This window comes from Empidonax traillii, unplaced genomic scaffold (genome assembly GCF_003031625.1).
Source record: "Empidonax traillii isolate 1590-97213 ecotype Southwest subspecies unplaced genomic scaffold, ASM303162v1 scaffold275:size1536655, whole genome shotgun sequence".
Taxonomy (NCBI): Eukaryota; Metazoa; Chordata; class Aves; order Passeriformes; family Tyrannidae; genus Empidonax; species Empidonax traillii.
In genome coordinates, this window is record NW_020955468.1 from 1,013,963 (window position 1) to 1,031,731 (window position 17,769).

Sequence of the window (17,769 nt, forward strand, 5' to 3'; positions counted from 1 at the left end):
AGTAGGTTAAACAAATAAAAATAGAGAAGGTGGACCAATGTCTGCTTCTAACAGATAAACACCAGGTCACATCTTGTTTCCCCTCTCTGGTCTTTCTGCCTCTCAGGCACTGGAAGGGCACACGTGTGTGCATTTCAGGGGAAAGCTGGCCCAGGAGCAGTAAGCTGAGGCATGAATAAAGTGGGATGGGAAATGTTTCATCCCTGCTAGTGAAGAGGGGGTGTTCCCACCTCTGTGCTTTCCATAAGGCCTTCTGGATAAAGACCTGACAGACATCAAACATCATATCTAGGGAAAGTAAACACTGAAAAAACCCCAAACAAGATGTATGAAGCTTTGTCCAGGGACACATTTCTTAAATTATCTGTCTTGTATTAGGTTGTCGATCTTTTGAGTATCATCCATAGCAGTATGGACACAGAACAGTAAATAATCACAGTTTCATCAGCAAAAGATTCAAGTTATTTCTATTTAAACGAATGCTTTGCACAGGAGGGTAAAATATTACGCAGTAGTGTTTCAGCAATTTCCAAGATGTCAAAACATTCTTTAAGTTCCAGGCTAAAATCCTGGCCTTAAAAAGATGTTCTTCAAATATTATGGGCCAGCTATGGATGAATCTGACTGTAAGCAAATCCTGCTACGGACTGGTAGGTATTTTACAGATGACTTCCAAATGCATGCAACAGTCTTAACTAACCTACAGTGAAACACACATTTGGCTTTTTACACTGGTCCAGTCTCATGGAAGAAGTTTAAATGGGAAGGTGGAATACTCAGCACCGTCTGAGATCAGAACCAGGGTCTGGAGACAAAGAGAGAACACAGCGCTTTGTGTTTGCAATGCTGTTTATTTTAGAAAAGCCCCTTTGATCATCTGAATGAAAAATGTGGGCAGAAAAGTCACAAATGTTATAAAACAAAGTTTATTCTGCAATATTTTGTCATAATGAATTGCATCTCTTTGGTAAAAATAAAATTTATAAACCTTTTAATTAAAAGAGATTAGCATACAAAAAACTAAACTTCTGTAAATCGTCTTTAAAACGGGTAAAGGACTAAACCGGAGGAAAAACGGTTAGAATTGGTCACCTACTGGCAAAATTATTCTAAACGAACCCAAGGACATTGTTTATGCTACATTAGAAACAAGCTAACGGGAATGGTTTAAAAACAACTCTGGTTCATTTGATCAGAAAGCATTCTTACAATTCACTTTTAAATAAATAATAGTTACAATGAATTGGCAATTATAAAACGTTTTATATCACTATATGGCAGTAACATAATACTTTTAATTATGAACTTTTTAATTTGAAGAAATGTACACTTATAAAACAGACTTGATAATGGCAATGGCAGTTAGGTGTGAAGAATGTGCTTTAAGATAAAAAAGCAGGTGCAACATTTAAAATATCTACCTTTTCTTTTCAATAAATATTCTGACCACACCATTATTACCGTGTATGAGTGTACTTTGCTTTAATTAAAGCTTGTACTTTTCAGGCTGATGAAAAGTTGCAAACCACACAACTTCCATTTTACAGTTGGATTTTAAAACATTTGATGTGACTTCTGCCAATCAGAAATTTAGGACTGGAATCTGGAAGGCCAATATAGGTTTGTACAGTATTCACATCAGATTTACCCTGAACAGAGCAACTTCCCAGGTACAAAAGCCTCATACACTTCTTCACTGCATTTAAAGAATTGAATGTGGTTCACTAATACTTTTCTTGCCAAAATGTATCCAAGTCAACCATTGGCATCAACGTTTTACATATGTCACTAAAAAAACCCAAAGCCCAACAATCAAAATAACTTTTAATTATACTCCATTTATACTATATACACCAGGGTCTCTAGCTGAGGTGGCAAACAAACCCAAATCCAATAGATATGTAAGAGAAGGGAAGGGCAGCTCTTCTCCCACTCCCAAGAGGGGTGCTCTGTATCTAAGCTTTCAGCCTTTCCCTCCCAAACGTGCAGGCAGAGGTGTGGGACAACACAATGGAACAGGTCAGGGGCACAGACTGTCTGCCTTCTCCTTTGGAAGGAGAGAGGGAAAACAGCAAAGCATGAAGAGCTTTGCTCTGTGTCCCAGGGAAAGGCTCCAATTGCTTCCCCACTTCCAGAACTCCAGTTCTCCCAGGCTGAAAGCTGTAAGGATGGATGCAGCTTTCACTGCTGACTTTGATTAGTAATTGGTTTTTACTGGTCATTGCATACGGTAATTAAATGCACTGTTAGCATCCCAACTCCATCCCCTCAGATATGCTGAAGTCATTATCACCAGCTTCAGGGTTAACAGTAGCACCACCACACTCCCAAGTAAGTATTATCCTTCTTCAGTTTTATCTGAGGTATAAAATAAATGCAGAACCAAATCAAAACATGGAGCCAACTACGACCGCAGAATTTCCACAATACTTGGACTTTGATCCAGCTTTCACTGGAAGCTACAGAAAAGCTGCAACCACCTTCAGCAGGAGCCAGGCAGCACCCCTTTCCAACAGCGTGAAACTGAAATCATGGCACTGAGCAAAATCCCAGGCTGCTACACAGTATTAATGTGCATCTGAATCCTGGTTTTCACATTGACACAAACTCTGCCCTTTGCAGTTTTCCATCAAAGTTCAAAAGCAACCCATGAGCAAAAAGCGGTTCCACCAAGCATTCACATCTTCACACCCTGAAATCCAAAGAACCACTGTGTTGGTAATTCACTTTCCTTTAAATGGCGAGTTTTACCCCTACTACCCGTCACTAACACATCCAAAATCACATCTAATTGGCTAATGCAGCACTTGTGATAGCCAGAAGACATACACATCTGCACACGTTGCTCTGTTACAGGCATAGCCTAACAGGTGTTCACACAATGCAGCAATGAAGCAGAGTATTTTCCTTCCCTTTCCAGAAATAAACCAAATAATTATTAAAACTGAAGTAATTGGAAAAAGAAAAAAAAAATGTTTTTTTCTCCTAGTGTTTGTGCTTTAAATTCTAAAACACAAATATTTCAGGCTTGATCCAACAGCCATTGAGTCAGCAGGAGCACCACCGTTGTCTTCAAGAGGCACTGGAATGGGCCCTCAGAGCAACAGACCTTCAGCAGCATGGCTGTGTTTGCATTTAAAATAGTTTATGACAGTATTCATGAAGAGACTGACAAATACGAAGAAAAAGGAAAAAGGGGTAAACTCCCCCCCCCACTAATCTAAGAAAGGCATCCAAATAGCCAGGAAAATACCCCCTTAGGGAAAGGTTAACTTTTGGCTGAATCAAGCACTGTTCTCCACAGTGGACATTGGTTTCCTAGGTGGCTCTGCTCCTAATTTTCAACCAGCTTGCCCAACACCTGCTGGAAGCAACAGCTTCACCTTGGTGAGAACGTTTATGGCACATCGTGCTACCTTTTAGCAACAGGAAAGATGACGTTGGATAGCTGTATACAATTCTGCAACATACTTAAGGCATCCTTGTATGTACAGTACTGTTAAAAGCCACTCCAACTGAACTGCTTACCCATTTTTGAACAGAAAATTAAAAGAAAAAAAGAAATAAAAAAGGCCATTATCTAAAGGAAGATGTAAGCAATCACCACTGATTTTAAAAGGAAAAAAAAAAAAACAAGGATAAAGTTCAACATACCACTAAACATTTTTGGCTGAAGGACATCTAGGAATTATAAAGAGATTTTCTTATTGCAAAATGAATTGTGAAGGAATTTCTTCCCAAAACAGAGGTCCTCCTGAGCCTCAATGCACGTCCAAAGGCAAAGGCCTTGCCCGTTGGATGCCCCATATGTGGCAGGAAGCTGATGGGGTTCACACAGCACAAGGCACAGTGATCTGGGAAACAAAAGGTATGGATGGACAGTCCATGTGACAAAACCAGCAAACACTGGGTGAAGAGGCAAAAACCCCCAACAACACTAAACTGGGATGAGCTGTCGCCTCCCTTGAGGGCAGGGGGGCCTGCAGAGAGACCTCAACAAATCAGAGATGGGCAAGCACCAACTGCATGAAGTTTAAAAGGGCAAGTGCCAGATTCTGCACCTGGGATAGGCAACCCTGTGTGTATGGACTGGGGAATGAGAGGCTGGAGAGCAGTGCCGTGGAAAGGGCCCTAGGGGTCCTGTGCAGGGCCAGGAGTCGGACTCGGTGATCCTGATGAATCCCTTCTAACTCACCACATCCTATGATTCTATTGATTCAGGGTTCAGAGATCCAAAAGGAAGTGATTCCATTTTGTCTCAGATTAGGCAGCAACATTCCCTTTTCAGCAGCTGTTTGCCAGCTAAAGCCTCCACCTTATCTGCACTGTCACCACCACCAACTGCTGGGCTCTTTTTTCCCTCCCAAACCGGTACAGGGGAGCAGAAGGGTAGACGTAGCAGGACTGTGTGTGTAGGTACTACATATTCAATAGTGGTGGTAACACAAAGACAACATCTGACTTGGACGGCAGCAGCTGTCACTGTTGGCCACATCCAAAGCATATGTAGGAATGCACGTATCTGCATGAAAAGGACAACCCCCTGCCCCAAAAAACCCCACAACGTGTCTTAAGATAAAACAACAAACCATGTTCCTTCAGGAATCTGAGCTGCACACAGCAGATTTGGGGGAAGGAGGGACAAAAAAAGAAATTGTGGGTGGTACCCACCTCAGCTACCCCTTATCCCACTCCTCCAGGGGGTGTTTATTATCTTGCTGAAAGCAGCTCCTGAGGGTTTTCAGCTACTGTGTCAGAAAGGCCAAAAACCGCAGCAACTCAGAGTTGCTTCACCAGTGTTTTCACTAGGACCTGTCTAAAAAGTGAAGAGAGGACAGGTGGGAGGAGTCAACCAAGGCCAGGACCTTTTCTTTCCCTCTTTTTCTTTTTTCTCCTCCTTTTTAATCCTTTACATGGAAGTCAGAGCCCTTAGAACAAAATTCACCTCTGCAGATGGGGCCAGCAGAGATGTAAATATGATCCACAGTGTGCATCTGAACAAACATATCTCTAAAATAAAAATAAAGTCAGCTATTAAAAAGAAAAAAAATAAACAGTGATCACTAAGAAGTATGCTTTCAGGTTTTCACAAGTCATGCATCTCTAATTTGAGAAGATTAAATATTCTATTTCTCTTTTTAGGTGGTGATTTAAAAATAAATGGCTAAATTATAGTTTGCGTCAAAAATAAAAAAAGCAGTGAGTCCTCTTATGGCTTTGATCTCCCTTGTGAAGGGTAAAAGTAGAAGAGTATTGCCACAATTAAAAAAAATATATGTATATATTCAACACTGACAAACATATTATTTTTTCCTTTGCTTGTGACAGTGGGTCTTTGCAGTACTTATTAAGGAACTCAAGCACGTCTGGATGCCAGCAAGGTGGAGCAGAGACCCCGCGGCTTCTTTCAACTCCTCATCGATTTCTTGACATAATTCCTCGAATGATTTCTTGCTAGACTGACTTTCCTTAGAGGTATCCACACAAGGTTGTGATGCATAGCCACTGTCTCCAAGAGGATCATCTTCATAGTCAACGTCTGTATCCACTTCACTGTGAAATCCTTCACTGCCATCGCTCCCGTCATGGCTGGTCTTGGAAATAAATTCATACACCTCGTCGAGGGAGGACAAGGAAGACACGCTGGACCTGGATGCACAGCGCTGGGAACCCATGCTGCTGGCACTGTAGTTGTGATCCTCGTTCGGATCAATATTGGTGGCTGCGGAATCGTTTTCCTGCAAATTTATGGAACTCGGAGGATTGAATGCACTGCCATAGCTCCTCTTCTTGGGTGCCTTCAGAGGCTGAGGTTTCTCACCTATTAAAAACAAGATGTGTCAGTAAGCAAATACTCTAATGATATCACGTGCACAATGGGCTGGCTGACTGCAAGGTGAGCTGAATGTCAGCAGTTAAGAGTTGTGGTCTGTTGTGCACATTTATTGTCATCCACAGAGGACAACAACCCTCAGCTAATTGCAACTAAGAGCTACAGAGAAGGAGCCAAGAAGCTCTTCTTACCATTTAACACAGAGAGGGCAAAGGACAAAACTTTGCAGAGAAACCCTAAAATTAACTGGGAAAAGAAAATGAAGGTGGTTCTAATAAAACCCTTGCAATGCTAGCTGAAAGAACAATCAAACCAGAATTACTTCTTGACCGCTCTTATTATTTGGAAACTAGACCATGCTTGTTTCCTGAAATTTTATAGAGAAAGTCTTTAGCTATTGAGTAGAGAAGAAAAACAGAGTAAAATGGTTTATGCTTACAGTCCAACATCCCTTGCTGAATGGAAGTATTTAACAGCATCATTGCGGTAGCAGCATCAATATCAGATTCTGTGAAGCAGAAGCAGCAAAATGTTAAATCTCAGGTAAGCCTGACAAGATGAGGTCCCTAAAACATACAAAGGACATATACATTTCTGCCTATTCTGGCCTACAATAAAAAGTGGAGGCAGGGGGAATGTACAAACTCAGACCAAGCATGATTTGAACATCACAACACTGTTACAGATCAGTCTCATACCTTAACTAGGCTATTCAAAAGCTGAATTCTCACGTTGCACTTACTGAAGCCAAGAATCAGTGACATAATTAGACATTCATGTGACAATGCTGTTGCTATACTTAACAAGTGCCTTTTGTTTGTATCGACTGAGAGAGAAAGATTAGACACATGGCACAGCAAAACATCTCAGCAGCTTCATACCCTGGCTATGTGATTGTGCAAGGCTGAGAACAACCATGCCTGTTAACACAGCACTAATTCAGGACATCTCCCTCCCCCAGCAATGTTTTTCACACTAATAAGTCAAACGGAAGAAACTGAGAATACGAGGGGGGAAAGGGCACTGAACTGCTTGATCTAGAAAGCATGGGGATCTAAATAATAAATAGGCACGTAAAAAGGCTTAGGTGAACCGCAGCACTGTCAGCTGGGGTGACAACCGCTGCTGTAAAATGCCGTCCTTTGCTGCCCAGAGAGGATTGCTTACATCTCTGAAAGGCACCTTGAGGATATTAGGGCCAAGAGTGACATTTCTAACCAGAATCAGGTGAAAAGGAAAAGAAACAAGCATGCCTTTCCCACTCATTTCAGGATATGCTCATGCACTTTTAAAAAGTGGAAATCCAAGGTCTTCCTTGGCTCACTTCAGCAATGGATGATGACTGCTCCTTATACAGGACAGAAATATACATGGTGGACTAACCAGGCAAAAGAAGAGCAAAGAGACAGTGAGCTCTCACAAGGGCCTTGGTGTCTGAGAACAAAAAATCACATCCGAGGTGTATCTAGGTATGTACATATGCATAAGCAGTGAGTGGAAAAGAGAGGCTGGAAGACAATGTGCTGGAAGGGACCAGCAGCAAGCAAAACAGGCTCTCAGTTCTGCTGAACTGGAAATGGGATAGGAACTGTTAAAGTGAACCATCAGCAATGTCATTTCTGATGGCATTTGTTTTCCCCCCTTACATTACAGGCATTAGCTATATTACTGAATTTGAGGAGAGGGTTAGTATTGGGAAGGGGACTGCAGAGTTGTCATTGTGGCTTCCTTATCTTGACAACTATCCCTACCTTCATCCTTGGCCAGGGAGAAATCTGAAGAACATGACACCTTGTGTTATTGCATCAACACAGGAAGGGGACTGGCCTGCTGTTTCCAGCACAGGTTATAAAACATACACATTCCCCTGTTGTTTTCAATGTCTTTCATTTTAAACCCACTATACTTTAAGGTATTGTGCTCATGAGATTATTTTTGTTATTGTTTTGTCTTTCTTTGGCAGAAATAGAGCCCCTGAATTTATAGGCCACGTGTATCCAACTGAAAAAAAGAAGTGAAAAAAACCCATGAAGAGTTACTTTGCTCCGCTAGTGTAACCAGAAAGTAAAATATTTCCATTCCTTACTTGCTATCACAGACATTTTATTTTATCATCTGACGTTGGTACATAAGCACCATTTGTTAAGATGGCAAGTAACTGGAGGCATTAATGCAACACAGGATTACTACCTGCAAAGAGTATTCTGCACCTTAATACTCCCAAAGAAAGAGGAGAGACACTTCTGCAGTGACTTCTTAGCAGTACTCTGTGTCACTGTTAAGGTGCTTTGGCTTCATTTGTGATTGCTCTCCTCAACAGAGCAGTATTTCCCAAATTTATTCTTCTCCAGCAGAACAGCTGAGGAAGCACCTTATTACAAGGAATTCTTTCATCTGCACAAGAGCTGACCTATGTGACCCCAGGAACATTAATAGCTTCCCTCTAATTCCAGAGAAATGCTGAGCAGGTTCCCTGAGATGCAGAAATTAAATGGTAACAGACACAAATCATTATTTCGGCACCTCCAGTGTAGCTAATTGGAACAGTTAGCATCAGGCTGGCAATCTCCATACCTGTCACAGGACACACCAGCAAAATCATCAGGAGGAGGGGGATTTCTTGTATCCTCTAACGAGCCCTGAGAATCCCAGATCTTGCAGCCAGCCAGCCAAGGAAGCTTCCTTGCCACTCACGTACAACCATAAAGCCTCCTTCTGGATGCACGATGGTTATCATCTGTGGGTCAGGCACCTGCCTGGTCTCTAAAAAGCCTTGGCTTTGCTGCCTAACCAAAGCTGCTGGCTTGTGTCCAAAACTAAAAGCAACCTTCCTCCCTCTAAGCCCACCATGCTATCAAAACCAGGGAGCTGGGTGTCTGCTGTGCTGCTCAGGACCCACTGTCGGTGGCCTTTCACTGTCGTTTTGAAAGAGCTTTAACAACACTCCTGTACAACACACGCTCACTTTCTGTTAGATTCAACTTTTGTGGCCACATCCCACAAGTTTTATACATTAAAATTTGCTGCCTTTGGTTCTCAGTCCTTGGTCTTCAATAAAACTAGTACAGAGATGTGCAGCTTTTCAGATTTGTTTTCTACTAAACTATTCATTCTTTAAGTAGGTCATATTTGGGAGTGATGCATGTGCTGAATACTTTGCTGTCAGAACAAGATGGCTCCAATTACACCTTGAAATTCACCTTATGGATTTAAAATTAAAGCACCAGTGGCTGATATAATACGCATACGCTGTAATTACATCTGTTTTTTCTGTCCTCTAGGAGACCCTTCAGAGCAGGTCCACAGACAACATCAGCTGGGCTGCAGTACATGCTTGTGACTAAAACCAGGGGAGCAGAGTGAAGGAAAACTAAATGTTTACCTTTGAGAGATCGGCCGTGATTCTGCTGAAGGACTGAAGTCAGGTAGTGAGGGGACGACGACCTACTGAAAAGAAATTCAACAACTCAAAGCCAAGCCCTAATTTAGGCAAATGATTTGTACAAAGTGAAGTAGACACTGTATTATGATCACAGAAGGGTAAAACCAAAACCAACCCTACTGCCAGAGGTAGGCAAGCAATTCCTGTTGCCCTCAGTAAATGGCTTGACACTTTGGTTGACAGTTTATGTAGAACTATTTAAAGCCATCATCAGCATTTGGAAAACACCTCCAACCACACACAATTAAAGCAAAAATCTTGTTGGCAAGACATACTGACTTCTACAGATTTTATATAGTTGCCTAAAGGCTGGATTTTAAGCAAAACCATGTATTTTTTTGTACGTAAAACCTATATGTGAACTAAACTTCAGCTTACACAGGGATGCTTAGAGCCCTGGAGCAACACAGCAGGTAAGGAGTTGTGTCTGCCTGCTCTTCCAAACAGCGGTGGGCAACTAACAAAAATGAAAAGTAACGTGCAAAAAGCTGGGGAAGAACAAAAAAAAAAAAAAACCCAACCAAGATACCTGATGATTTTAAATTTATCTGAAGCTCGGCTGTTTTGGTGATGCTATCCAGGGTTTTTTCCTAATCAGACCAGCTTTGCACCTGGCAAAGCACCACTAAATCCCTTACAGAATAAAAGGGCAAGTTAAAGCTGTTGCATGTGTTTGGTTTTTTTTGCTACACACCCAGTCCTAATTATTCAGTTCATTATAAATATACTAGCAAGCAGTTAGAAAAAAAAGCACATTGCTACATTTCATGCAATTTTAATAGCGTGTACTATTTTTATTGTGTCTTTTGTAGTGTTGCTGGAAGAATGAAGGGTGATGAGCAGAATTATCAAACCCACTCTTTAACAAAAACCTCACAGGATTAAGGGGGTGATTTTCATCCTTAAGGTGTGTTTACCTTTTATATTTATCATATTTAGGCAGCTCTGTTTTCCAAAATAAAGCGCAGCCACAACGCCCCCCAAAATCACAAAGCTGCTAAATGTTTAAGATTGTAATTATTTGTCTAGATCATTCATTAAAACTCAAATAAATACTTCAGGTTTAAAAATGCCTTTTTTAAACTAAAATCCTCAGTCTTTACATTCAAGTTTGAAGAAAATACTTTTCACTGGTGACTGGCTGGTGCTGAGACTGTACACATCTCAGCCACCCTGAGATGAGCTGTCCTGCACAGATGTTAACAAATGTGCCCATTTAATACCCTCACTGCTCCACGTGCTACCGTATTATCCAAACTCAGCTAGCCATTGGTAACAGCTCCAAAGGCTGCTACAGCGTAGGAGGGAAAAAAAAAAAAAATCAGAGCAAGGTGGCTTGAAATGCACCATCTGGGCTACACAAGGAGCTCTCGCTGCACCACAGCCTGCCTGGCACTGGTAACCAAAGCTACTGAAAAGGAGAGTAATATTTGAGCACCTCCCAGTGTTGTAACCAAGGGGAAAAAGTTCCAGCTCAGCTGGATGGGAACAAGTGGAAAACTACAGTTCACTGTCTGGTATGTTTTCTTGGAGCAGCACTGGAGAGAAAGGGAACTCTAAAAATGGGGTGAAAAACAAACAAAAAAAAGAATTAAAACTAAAATAAAAGCAATGGTCCAACCCCAACAGGCTGGCTTTGCAGATCCACTGTACAGAGAGATGCTAAACATCTTCATCCTTTTGTTCTAAGCTCACATCCTTCAAAAATCACATCCACATGGAGCTTCCCCAGAGCAAATTAATGCCCAGTATTGATTTAGACAAGCTATGCACAAGGTATGTGCAAGATGAGGACTGTGGCCATCCCCAGAGCCCAGGGCTGTAATACATGTAGTACTAGAAACAAAATGCAGCCGGGGGCTTTGCATCAACTTGTTGAACAAGCTGTGCAGAAATAAAACGCATCAGGGATGCCAAAATCATCTATGATGATACAAATTTCAGTGTCACTAGACACAGATTACAGTTTTGGAAAGCTTCTGCTCAAAGTAACAGCTTAAATTTTATTTTAAAATCCTGCTGAATGATAGGCATACTCCCCACAAACACACTGTGAAATAATTATGAACACTAGCCTTCCCACAGAACAATTCAGAGACTCTCACAGTCGAATTTTAGGATCACCCTGTAGATAAATTTGGATAGTACTTCCAGACTCTCTCCAGCTGTACCTCTGGGCTTTCTCTCTCTCTTCAACAAGGCAGACCCTGGAGGGGCCCTTCCCTGAAATTAGGCCAGAATTTAAATCAAATCCAAGAATCTTTAAATGTGGAAGGGGAAAAAAAAAATCTGGTTTTCTGTGTGTGATGGAAAGTCATATATATGGGGTTTTTTTACTATTAAAGGAAAATAAACCAGCTTTCATTAGGAAAAAGTCTGGTATCTTAAAATGTTGTTTCTTATTTTCTTGTACTCATAACTATAAGCACTGCAAAACCCTTCCCATATTGAAGACAGTGGGAATTCTGCCATGTGGCTTCACTGGAACCAGGATTTCCTTGTAATCGTGATTGCTGGCAAGCGTGACTAGTCCTTCAGTGAAGGGGGGAAAAAAAGTTACCAAAAACAACAGCTTGAAATTAAGTCATGATCTTCTAAGTACTTCAGCGTTCAGATAAAATCTCTCCTTCCCTACACTGAATTTCAGTATGTTGCATTTAGACAAGCTAAGTAAACCACACTGCAACATAACTTCAGTTGGACTAATCTTGAAGACCTTGGAGACACTAAAAGCTTTAATGAACTCCCTGCCCTAGGCTGAGCCTGTCTGGATCCTCTGTGCCTCTGACTGGACAGACAGCATCCAGAGGTCCCTCTCCATCTCCATTATTCTCTACATTTTAATGTCTGACTGTGTTAACACAGACATGGTATTAAAGCTTTCAAGGACTAAACCTTCACTTGAGTTGTAGCAAAAAACAGAAGTCTCTGCCCTTACATAGAAACATTAAAGCCTGTAAAAGCATTATCCTCTAGAGCCTGATTACAGCCATTTCAATAATCTTTATTCCCATAAAACCAAGCAATACCACCAGTCATCCCATACTTTCCAAGCTGACTATTTCTTAATACTTAAATGCTTTGGGATTATTTTAGTACTGCTCCCATTCCAGCAGAAAGCTGGAAAACAGGATACTTCTGCCTGGCTTGTTCCAACCCAAGGTGGCCCTGGGTTGGAGAGAGACCGGAGATAACTGGTTATATCTTGTAGGTTACAAGCTCAACTGAAAAAGCTGCTGCCACACAAAAATCTTCAGCCAGACAGCTAAGGCTTGCATGGGACTGCCAGCTCCCAGAGTCGGTGTCCTGTTGGACCCTGAGAAACGCCTGCTCAATGTTACCAGTCCAGTAATCCCAGTTCCTCCTGTTTGTTAAGGAAGCTCCTTGCAGTAAGGTGAAGGCATAGGTCAATGTACAGAGACCTTAATTATCTCTTATCTCACCCAAATTCTTTGCTGAACTAGACAAACCGGCCACATGCCTACCTAAGAACTGAGCTCACTCAATGCTTTGTTCCTCTGCTTTGTGCTCCTCCTCTCTGTCCCACCTCTATAGCCTGACCCAGCCCCCCTTCCTCCACTGAGGATGCATGAGATTGACTTCAAATTCCCCCAAATCTATTGCCTGAGCTTAAAAAGTACTGGTAAGGAAGCCCTGGTTTTAGAAGTCTTGCATGCTCCACCTCAGAGTATATTTATGGCAAAGACTGTTTTTTCCATCCCTGCTGCAAAATCCTTTTAACAGCCTTGGAGAAAAACAGCCCTTGCAGACCAGCCTTTCTAAGCACTTCAGACTGTAGAAAAGTTGATTGTTTTTGACAACAGCATGGAGTATATACATTTTATAACCAGACAAGTGACTTATAGTAGAAGACGCCCACCTCCTCCAAAGCCAACAGCACCAGGCACACCTGATTCAGTCCTGGTGAAATGTGCTTGAAGGAGGATTTTGCTCCAATTCCCAGGACTGCTTGCCCCTAGAGAAACTGGGATTACCCATAAGCACCCAGCACACCCCTGACCTTCTTCTTTGAAACTCTCCCGCAGTTAAGGAGACAACTTGGACACGCACCTCAGATGTGCTACCTGGAAGCCCAAGCTCATTAAATCTCCCCACCCCATCTCGCTGCTCTCACCTAAGCCCCACTCAAATTCTTCTCTCGGGTGGCAAATGGAAACAACAGATCAACAGCCATGTGGGCATTTCCTCTGCCAGGCGGAGAAACGTGACTGAGCGCCCTTCTCGGATCAGAGGATTCACCTACCTTGGTGGTGATGCCGGCGGAGTATAAAATGCAAGTGCTGAGGAAAAAGGCTGTTTTTTCAGTGCTTGGACAAGATTAGGTTTATATTTGGGGTCAACGCACCACAACGACCCTTTTCCATTCACCTGCAAGAAAGAAGCACGGCAAATCAGAAAACCTGGGGCCAGACTGTTGCAGCCCTTTCTAATTTAATACTCCCAAACTGCAGCCCAGTGCCATGACTGTACATAGGCATTCACCCCCTTACAGCTGATGCACAACATCCACAGGCAGCTCCATCACCTGCATGGAAAGTGCATGCTCCCAAATTAAGAAAGTGGTTATTATGTACTATGGAAGCACCCATCTTGCAGCTTGGGATAGCACCTCCAAAGCCCCATTTCCATTCGCATTTGTCCCCCAAAAGCTGTAAACCTTATTTTAGCATTTGGTGAACACAGCTGGCAGTTTAAAGATCTATCCAAGCACCGGCAAACTAATCATCAGTCTTTTCATTAATAGGTTTCTAAGCAAAAAACCTAAGCACCCTTTTGCTTAAATATGGCCACATACTCATTTAACTTTACAGCATCCTGTAAAATGATCTTGATGGATGCCCAGCATTTTTCCACATTTTCAAAACCTGAAAACTTAATTAATGTATTTTTGATGCACCTAACAAGGTAAGCACCACCATGCTAGTCATTCTTGATATTAAATTTGATATGTTGAAACTTAAGCAAGATTAGGCACCTCTTGCCCCTCTCAAAGCTTTCCTCAAAAATCTACTAAAGAAAGAAAAAAAACAGGTTTTTTTAGCCTGCTAGTTCTTGCAACATGAAGGAAATTAAATAGGAAAGTTAAAACCTGATAGATCAGCTAAAAACTCTGCAGGTAGCAGCACCAGATTTTTCTGGGAAAACAAGTATTACAGAAATGGTCATGTACCTAGCTGAAGGGTGGGGCAGCTCTACATCTGAGCAGGAAGAAATTTTTAGAAGATTTGAGGGGGCTGATTCTCAGAGCAGAAACCCAAGCTTCATGGAGCACCTCCTGTGAGCCCACAAAGGACAGCTGGCCTCCTCCTGCCAGTACCACAGGGGGCAATAATACCCTTCCAAGGTCAGATGCTCCATAACTTACTCAAGACTGAAAAGGACTCATCAAGCATATAAGTCTGTAGTTCTATTTAAGTAATGTTTTGGGTTTTTTTTCTGGAGAAGAGGAAATACCTTGCTATCAACAGAGAAGAGAGCCCCAGCTGAGAAAGAGATGCAGCTCCACAATTTTAGTTGGAAGTCACTGCCTTTCACAAAGATCTCTGAGCTGTCACATCTCTCAAAGTTATTTTTTTAACCTGAATCTTTCTTACATTCATCTTTTCACACCAAAACTGAGCAAAGCCTGTAAGATACTTATCAAGAAGTTTACCTTTAATTATTAAACATCCATGGTGGCTGGGAGGATGATGTAGCCACCCTAAGTACTAACAGGGGGTATCCTCCCAACTGGCTCAATCCATCATCTCGATGACACTTAAACCCTGATCCATTTCCTGCACCTTTACCAGACTCCTTTCCCCACCATCCCAACCCTACCCAACTGATTTTTTTGTTTTTTTTCCCCTCCCTTTGGTAGCTTTGAGGCTGTTGCCCTCAGAGAGCAGCAGGAACTCCTCTGACCGGCAAACCACTGCTCTGCAGGGTTTTTATCTGCTACTTTAGGTGAGCACTTTCTCTTCATGTCTAATTCAGTTCAGCTGCTGGGGATTAGTTTCCCTCTTTCATCTTCACAGCCAGGTATTCCCGCCAGTTTGCTGCTATGACAACTTAAAACAAGGATTTTGGGTGGGTACTGCAAGCTGAACCAGGCACACCCTGAAGCCATACAGATACCGACAGACACAATGCAAGAGGCAGTAAAACAGGGTGACTTCTTCTGTGGGTTATGTGTAATGTGAAACCACACTTCCACCCACCATTACAGATACTAAAAGCAGACACTGAGCAAAGGAGGTGAAGCCCATGGAGCTGCTCCTGTGCACTGCTTCGCCTGGACCGTCTGCCCAGCAAAGGCATGGTAGAAGTCCAGCCCTGGTCTGAAAATTAAGTGGCATTAATTTCATGTCTGAAAATAGGCCAGCCACAACTGGACCTGGAAATTCCTGAGAACCAATACATCCAGCTTTAAAACAAGACTAAACAGACTGTGCTATTTCTCCCAGCAAAGACTAATCCTAGGATGCTCTTAAATGCCAAACTGCCTTTGGAGGTTGCTATTTCACATCAACAGTGATGCAAGTGTTGATGTGCTATCTGAAATGTAGGTGTAACTTTCATTTCAGATCTAGAGAAACACCCCTCCAGAGCCAGTGCAGAGAGGCCACCAGTCTCTTCTTACTCTGCATCTCAGAACATGTGGAGCAGTCATGGTTCTGAGATTATTTTTTGGCCTATCATCTTTTTTGCATCTTTCTAATGTTTCTAATTTGACTTGCAGGACTTCATCTAGGCAAAAACAAGGGAAGGAAAGTAATCCCTATGTTTTGAAGCACTGGAGCTATTTTGTAAAGACAGTAAGCTTCCAGCCCCTAACATTTTGGGACTGGATCATAGAAACATTTAAAGAAACAAGATGCCTCCCATGATCCAGCCTCATCCTTTACCACCACCCCATCACCAGTCCAGTGAGTAAAGCCCAAGGAGCAACCAAAGCAGAGCAAGCCAGATGGTACTGGTGGCTCAGGCTCCCTGCAGAGGCAGACACATGTCCCCTGTCCTCCAAAGAGCTCTCCACAAGCTTCAGCCATGGGCATCATCCCCAGCTCCACCGGGTATGGACAGTGCTTACCAGCTGCTTCCACTTGGGCAAGGTGAATCACTGGAAAATACTGTCTGTGTGCACAGGGGTGTATCATATATTCACCAACAGTTTTATCAGGTAATATGCAACTCTCTCCTGTCTCTACAGCCTTATGGATGAGACCTGCCCTGCTCCTTGCCTAAATATTTGAAGAGCTACACAGACCGCATACCACCACTACTTGTCAAAGAATAAAAATAAAAATAAATAAATAAAAATAAATAAATAAATAAATAAATAAAAAAAAAAAAAAAAAAAAAAAAAAAAAAAAAAAAAAAAAAAAAAAAAAAAAAAAAAAAAAAAAAAAAAAAAAAAAAAAAAAAAAAAAAAAAAAAAAAAAAAAAAAAAAAAAAAAAAAAAAAAAAAAAAAAAAAAAAAAAAAAAAAAAAAAAAAAAAAAAAAAAAAAAAAGACAAACCCTAAAAGAAAAAAACCTAAACCACATATTTACCTAGAAAACAGAGAGATTTGCTGAAGATATTCAAGCCCTGCACCCCATCCTGCAGAGGAGTCAGTGGCAGGGCCACCCACATTCATGCAAACAGTGGCCCGCCAAATTGATACGAATGCTGCTCCTGCCTCCTCACACATTTTCAGCCCAGTGGTACTGATTACTGAATAATCCCCAATGCCACAGCTGTAAAACCAAGTCCAGAAAAGAGCAGGGAGGCTCTTCAGGACTTCAGCTCCAAAATGCCTTTCATTTCAGTTTCTCCTGTGCTGTATAGCAAATGCTGCTCCCTCAAAAAAAAGCAATTTCACACTGTAGGCACCTCTCTTCCCAACCCCAGGGCAGCACAACAGTGCTTAAGATGCAAAGAGCATTAGCTGTATCTTCTGAAGATCACTAGCCCACAGTTGCACCTCCACATCTTCAGGGACACCAGGGCCACAGCAGGTACATTGGAAGGCAAGCAGGAGTCCCTAAGACTGGCTCCAGCATTATCCCCTTGCTGTTCATCAGCCCCACCTCCCAACCACCATCACCCAGAGATGGAAATCTCATGTGCCTGGATGACTGCAGACATGTGCTCAACCACAGTTTTAACACAAAAGGGCATTTCAGCTTGTAGGTCTGTTACCTGGGGTAAATCTCGACAAACCACTCAGATACAGCAGCGTCGTGCAATGTGCATTCAGAACAGGTAATGTGTGTTTTAGCAGAGATGTGACATACATACAAGAAGTTCCTCCTCTTGTCTGCAGTGCTGGCTCATAGGGCATCTCAAACCAGTTAACTTCCCCTTCAGCACCCTTCAAATCATCAAAAGAAAACTGTAACATACAATTTTTTCCAGCGGTCCAAGCAACAAGAGCCTTCACAGCAGGGAAGCTCCAGCAGGGTCTTGTGGACAACGTCCAGAGCCATCAGGGCACAGTAAGTATGCTA

The 17,769-nt window shown here is 42.1% G+C and overlaps 1 protein-coding gene across 4 annotated transcripts in view; it reads right to left on the minus strand.

The window, feature by feature from the left end:
• Window positions 1-835: 835 nt before the first annotated feature.
• Window positions 836-17,769, minus strand: part of FOXN2 (forkhead box N2) — a 33,682-nt gene continuing 16,748 nt past the window's right edge. For 3 of the 4 annotated variants that reach the window (XM_027889891.1, XM_027889893.1, XM_027889892.1), the window contains exons 3-6: window positions 13,540-13,664; window positions 9,216-9,280; window positions 6,273-6,341; window positions 836-5,821 (exon numbers count right to left, since the gene is read on the minus strand). In XM_027889891.1, the coding sequence (XP_027745692.1) occupies window positions 5,304-5,821; window positions 6,273-6,341; window positions 9,216-9,280; window positions 13,540-13,664 (777 nt within the window). In that variant the 3' untranslated portion in view covers window positions 836-5,303. The remainder of the gene's footprint in view (window positions 5,822-6,272; window positions 6,342-9,215; window positions 9,281-13,539; window positions 13,665-17,769) is intronic. The other variant, XM_027889894.1, reaches the window with a different exon arrangement.